Source organism: Nanorana parkeri, unplaced genomic scaffold, assembly GCF_000935625.1.
Source record: "Nanorana parkeri isolate BGI_ZX_2015 unplaced genomic scaffold, ASM93562v1 scaffold1235, whole genome shotgun sequence".
In the NCBI taxonomy this organism is placed as follows: domain Eukaryota; kingdom Metazoa; phylum Chordata; class Amphibia; order Anura; family Dicroglossidae; genus Nanorana; species Nanorana parkeri.
The window spans coordinates 416,585-423,611 of NW_017307503.1; the positions used below are offsets into that span (position 1 = coordinate 416,585).

A 7,027-nucleotide genomic window follows, 5' to 3' on the forward strand; every position below is an offset into this window, starting at 1 on the left:
AGCTAATAATCTGTACACAAATGTATATATTGTACTTAAACTTTAAGTCAAACTAATTGCATTAGCATTGCTCTGGTAAGCAATTGTCTAGTTATTTTACTTATATTAACAGATTGGGAGGCACAAGCCAATGTATTGTTCACTGTTGCTAATTTTTATGACAGTCTTCAGTGAAGATGTGAGCTATAGTTTATAAATGTGTTGGTTCTTTATTGGGTTTGCGTATGCCTCTATATGCTGTATGTTTGAAAAGTTCCCTTGAGTCACCTTTGCTTTCTGTATTCCAGCTCACAGACAGGCATGGATAAACCATCACACTTCAGAATTTTCAACAGACAAAGCAGAAGTAAAGATTCCTTCTTAGTGCAGGAGCATGGTCATGAGTTAGCTGCGAACAATGGTATCTATACAATAATACAATATATGGCAATTCTATGTATTAGCTGTCTATATAGACAAAAATTGAAATCTTTTAACCTGCTATCAAAAATGAAGTGCAAATATTTTTATCATGAGTTATTTTGCAAATTTCTCAGGGATTTTTGATAAAATAGTACAGAAGAATAGTTCTCTAAAATATAATAAACCAGTGAACTACTGGTAAAACTCTACCATACAAAATAATGAAAGGTCTGACCTGGCACATTCATGCTAGCATAGTATATACAACACATCAAGATCATAAATGTTCAGTTTTAATAAACTGGCAAGACCTGGAAGAAGAGCAAATGAAAGGGAAATGTGATTTACATTACTAAGTATATGTGCATGTTCTCATTTATCCAGGTCATGCTATAGCAAGTAGTAGTTAGTCACATTTAACTGGACTTGTTCTATAAGATGTTGTGTAAAACATCGTTGAACAGGGGCAGGGTGATTGTCTATGCTACGTGTGTGGATATAAATGCTGGGACATGTTCCTGACACTTAATAGAACTAAAGAAGTGGTTTAGATAAGCAACAAAATGCCTTCAACATTACAGAACAAGTCCAGTTGAATTTGACTACTATTAGATATTACAAATTGTAATTTAATGATCACATGCCCTAAGTTAAAAGCAGCCATGTTTACATTTAATATTAAGGTAATTTTTACGAGTAAGGCTTCTATATATTTATATATTGAGGTTAAATGTAATTGACATTATAGGATCAGTCTCAGTGACTGTGCCAGATGTAATTTCTAGCATGGATGATAAGGAGGCAGATGCCAAAACATGAGTACCTTTGTTTACAATTTTCCATGCCCCCTTCTCACACAGCTGTTGCCATTAGTAATTATATACAATAGTTTTGTACATATTTTGTTTCTTTATTAAGGTAAGACTATAAAAATAGAATGTTAAAAACTATTTTTCGTTATATAATATTTATTAAATCTTCACATGTGGATAGTTTATATTTTCATATCCAGCCAAAAGGTGGAGCTCTCACCTCCTCTTCCCATTTTCTAGGTTCTCCTCTGCTTCTGTTATTATATTATTATTATTTTACAGGATTTATACAGCACCAACAGTTTGCGCATCACTATAATTAAGAAAACAAGTTGTTTACAGTACTCTGTAGTTTAAGCTGAAATTAACACACAAAACAGAATAAGTCAGAGCTCTTACTTTAGGAAACCCAAAATGGTCGGTGAATCTTGTGCTATGAGTGAATTTATTTGAAAAACAAAGATTTTATATACAAAGTTTAAACCAGATGTAGACATGAAACATAGACATGATTTTATAATATAAAAATAGAATAGAATAACACTGACCCAAAGTCATTCTAATTTTTTTTAAGGCAGTGGCACTAATATAGGAGTTTCAAAAGCATGCTTACTACTGCAAATCAACTGTAACAGCTAAAGTAACAACAGAGTTGGAAGGTTCAGAATGCATAATTGTCATGCAATGCAGTACAGTTCATGGAACTGATGGCATACCACTTGTACTCTACTCTCTCTGCAGTTCCTGCTCTCTTTGATGATTTTACATATGTTGCTCCAAATTGTTCACAGTTTATTTGCTTGACAGCTAGCAGCTGCTCCTAGAAGTTCTTGATACGGTTTCTCAGAGAGATCTGAGCTGCTTAAAGCAATCTTCACAAAAGCAACTGTCAGGGATACTGGCACAGGTGACCCCACACCTCCGCAGGTACGCACACAGGCAGACCAAACACGTGTGACCACACGGACAAGGCAAGTATGTACACTGACCAGGCAAGGATGTTAGATATGTATAGTTTGTTTAATATACACCTTAGACTAATAGCAACAACCAACAACAAGGCTCAGGACAGCAAACAAAAGACACATAAAACAGGACTTCAAACAGGGTTCAGGACTCACACGTAACAGGGTTCAAAACAGGATTCAGGACTCACAGGTAACTGGGTTCAAAACAGGATTCAGGACTCACAGGTAACTAGGTTCAAAACAGGATTCAGGACTCGCAGGTAACTAGGTTCAAAACAGGATTCAGGACTCACAGGTAACAAGGTTCAAAACAGGATACTGGGTTCAGGACAAACAGGAAACAACACTGAGCCATCGTCCTGACTGCAGGGAGGGTTTAAATACCCTCCCAGGAAGCACCAGGTGATGGCTAAATGCTGGGAGACACCCGCAGGTGAGCACTGGAACTGCAGGGCTAGCTCCAGCGCCACCTGGAGGCGCTCTGGATCCTAACAGCAACCAACAGTTAGCTCCCTCTAAGTTACAGCATCCTGCTTTCATAGTATTTCCTTGCACTCCTCATCCTGAACTCCACTTTCTTCAGGTGTTCAACAAGTACATCACATGCTTGGTGTTTTCTCATTTTGTTGTATATTCATTTTTTGGGTGCTATGAAATAAAGAATCCCTTTGATACAGTTCTGGTTGCCTATACAATATTTGGGATGTAGCTATATATAAAATCTGGTATCTTGCCCCACTGTTTTTATAGAATTTGTATATGTACCTAAGCCCAACACATACTGTATTAGGTATTGCCTAATAGGCAACACAGTTCATTACAACTGGCCCGGCTGACTTTTGTAATGTTCTTTTATGACCCAGTTAACATTTTGATGTCAGTTGAAGATATTTTAAGAGAGCTTAAATTAAGGGTATATCTATAAAGCAGTGAATAGTCATGCACTGCATTTCCTCGACTAAAATATTTGTCATTTGTAATTTTTCCAAATCCACATATACAACATGGCTGACCTATGGCACATTCCCTGTATGCATTGGCCCAAGCATTTGTCTGGTTAAGTACCGTTTACTGCTGGTTCATTTAACATTTGGATTCTCTATCCTTTAATAGAATATCCAGGTGCATTAAGGCACCACATTTAAACATTATTGTTTCTAAAATAGAGAATCCTTGTTTTTTTGGATGGTTTGCCATTGATTTCTATAGAAGGTCACTTGCTTATTGTGTTACATATTTGCTGAAAACATGACAAACTGCAAAAGGTGTTTTTTACCTAAAATTCTTAGTTGTATATTCAGGCATTCACCCTCTCCACAAATTGTAGCATCATATATCTTAAAAACAAATGGCAGTCAATGGCCAGAGAATGCTGTCAAATCCAACACCCATTTCCCTGAATTTTTCCTGTTTTTTAGTAATTTGCCCCTTATAGAGAGGAGTAAATATACTGTATGTAAGGCGCAATGTGTAAACAAGTCTTGCACATTGTTTTGCTAGCTCTTTACCTTGAAAGCCTATTCCATGCACTTTTAAAATGAGAATCCAGATGGCCTGCATCCTCTTATGATACTTCTACATCCCAGACCCATAAAGGTCTGTTGACATTTTCCATCATCCATTAAGTGAGAGACACACGCTGCTAGTTTCTTGAAGTACTTAGAGCTGGCTCAGATTGATAAAAGGGAGACCCAGAAATAAGTTTAATTTGCTCACAATGCTTATCGGAACATGCTGCACCAATCGGCTTTTAGGACTGCCAGCCTTTAAAAAACTGTTAAACACTGAAATAATTGTTTACAAATATCAAAAATTGTGCACTCTATTGACTATTTTTATTGACTGATGCAGGCAAACTATATCTTTCATTTTCAATCACCTTTTTGTCTTACCGCTTCAGTGCATATAAGAAATGTTATTGTTTTCCATACTACACATCTCTCAGTTTGCAACAGTACAGATGCAATGCCAGTGGGCAGGTCATGTTTTTATTGAGGATTTGTGGTTGCATTGTGTTGTACATCAACTCCAAAAGTAAATATAAATATGATAAATGTGCTTTAACAAATGGTTGCTGCTACAAAGCAAACTATTCAGTATGTGATTTCCTTTGCAACACATAATAAGTCATTCTAGGCAGCTTTATGCACCATCAGGCATGACTGCTTTTCCTTTTTAGTCTTCCTTGACATGACCCCGTTTTAATAGACCAAAGATGATATAAACCTTTGTATCCTTATTTGATTATCTGCAGATAAATCCAGTTTTCCATCACTAATCTGCTGCTACATGAGCCAAATCAAATGAATGATATAAGTGCTGAAGCATTTCCAGCTCAGAGTGTGCCGGCGGGTGTGCTTGTCCTCCAATGTTTATACTTTTTTTTTTACTTAATGGTTTATACATGATATCTATCTGTATGGACTTTCATAGTGCAAACAATTAGTTCTGTACACACAGTTACCATCATTGGTGTGTTTCCTGACACAGATAAATTATAATACATATTGATTGTGCTTTGATCACAGTTTTCAATATAATTATTTACATATAAGTTTTCTGGTGTGCCAACACACAGATGATTTACACTAAAAAGCAAATGTTTAATATTCTTTGCACATTTGGCACACATAAGAGCTATTGCTGACCATCCTGCCCAGTAGTTGTCTATTTGGATATCATTAAGAGACAGAAGATGCAAGTGCATGGGGCCCACAATAACATGTTTAGTTAGTTCCTTGCCAACGTTTTTACCTTATGATATGGGTGTTCAATAGTGCACTTGCATGGTAAAAACTGCAGGTGTGTAAGCATTTGAAGAAATTTAATAACTACTGCTTGTATTTTTACATTCACTCCAACACACTTTAGAAAAAACTAAAATATGCTTCCATGGAGTGGTCAGTAATAAGGAAAAATCCTATCCAATACTTAACATAATTTTCCATACTGACTAATTCTTTGACAGCATATGGACCAAGCCATGTGCCAGGAGTACACTAGTCATAGAATACTGTGTTAATGAGCTACTCAGTTGAATTTATTGAAGAATCTGCCCCATGGCCTATTCTGGGGATGGACACTACCAATTCATATGCTGCCATGGAGTTAGGAAAGGGAAATGATGGCAAAGTAATGAATAGGGATGTTCCTTATTTTTAGTTTTTTTAGTTTCTTTATATTCCCTTGGTTATGCTGCCAATAATACATCTGCTTTCCCAGCATGGCAATGCACACACACTTCAATTGTACTGTAGGCCATGCAAAAAAACAACCAGAATATAATTTATCAGTTTCCTATTTGATGTTACTTATTACTTAGAGCTGTTCTTCAATGTTAGTGACTTTTAAAGCATGAAATGATACAAATTCGAAGTAAATCATCATATGTCGGTTTCCATTAAGTTGCTTATAACTTCTTTTTTAATTGCAGATATTGAAAGCTTTTCTGAAAAGGCTGTAATTGCTGACAGTTTACTAATGGAGACAGCAAATGGCTCTGCATCACTTCAAGAAAACGTCACAACGGATGTAGTTGGCGAGATCATAGTTTCCGGTAACAATTTAGCATCAAATCAAAATGATGATAAGTTCATCAAAGGAACTGTAAAAGATGGACATCAGATGGCGTTTGCACCTGATGAAAACGAAGATGGCAATGAAATGAAAGAAAACTTGGCAGAGGGAAGCCGTTTCCTTGAGTTTCAGTTTGATAAAGCTGCAGAGGCAGTAAATGAGCCATCCATTAGAGAACACTTAATGGAGCACACAAGGAATACTGATTATGAGCTTACTGATAATGAGCAAGACCATGAAGATAACAATGGCAACTTTGATGAGTCAGAAAATCGAGACTACAAAGAAGGCTTGGATGCAAATTGTCGAGACAACTTTAACAAAAGTCTGCGGGACAATATTGATTATGAGGCAGGTGAATATCAAGCTAGTTTTATACATGAACAGGAAAATGTGGAAAATAATGAACAAGAATTTTATTACACTAATAGTACACCTGATAATGTGGCTGAAGCTGATGACAACGATGTCAGCGCGAGAGGGCCTAACGTTGAACCCTTTGAAAGATCGGAAATCCTTGATGCTGATAACAAAATGCTGGAATAATACTTATACTGAAAAACTTCAGAGGACTTTACAGTCATGCAAAGGACACAATACGATCTTGGCCATAAAACTTTTCACTAAGCTCAAAATATAAATCTAAAATACAAATGAGACATGGTCAAAATTATAATTTTTTTCACAATCCTGTTGTAATAAATATGAATACATAAATATTTTAAAATAAACAAATAAAGGAAAACTTTATTTTTCAAGAACTCCACTAAGGGCTTGTAGCTTATTTAAACTGGACAAAGCACATAGGGCCCTAAATTTAAAAGAAAATTGAAAAAAAAAACACCATCTCACACTTTTACGGCATCCTGTTTTTTTGTTAAATATTGCTATTTCCTATGCTTAAAGCAGAACTCTGGGTAAAAATGTTTTCAATCCTTGCAGTGGGTCTACCCCTACACTGCAAGGGTTAAGTGCTCATTTTTGTCTAGGGTCATAAAGAAAAAGTTATACTCACCCGATCCTCGGAGATGGCTTGCTCTTAGACTGATCTCTGGAGCCTCTATCCCCCTCTGCTGCACTGGTCTAAGGTAACTGAGTCATCATGTTCTATACACAGTGTATAGGACGTGAGGATGCCAAGGGACATTTCATTGTTGCAGTAGAGGAGGAGAGAGTGCTGTCACAGATGGCCAGTTCAGAGGATCAGGTATAACCTGGGCAAAAATGAGCACCTAACCCTTGTAGTGTGGGGGTAGCCCCACTGTAAGG

At 36.5% G+C, this 7,027-nt stretch overlaps 1 protein-coding gene across 1 annotated transcript in view; it reads left to right on the top strand.

Moving 5' to 3' along the window:
• The window catches only part of LOC108797154 (dynein beta chain, flagellar outer arm-like), a 337,005-nt gene extending 330,701 nt beyond the window's left edge, over positions 1-6,304 (top strand). The window contains exons 100-101 of the mRNA XM_018568726.1: positions 288-400; positions 5,616-6,304. Coding sequence (XP_018424228.1) covers positions 288-400; positions 5,616-6,304 — 802 coding nt within the window. The remainder of the gene's footprint in view (positions 1-287; positions 401-5,615) is intronic.
• Positions 6,305-7,027: the final 723 nt, after the last annotated feature.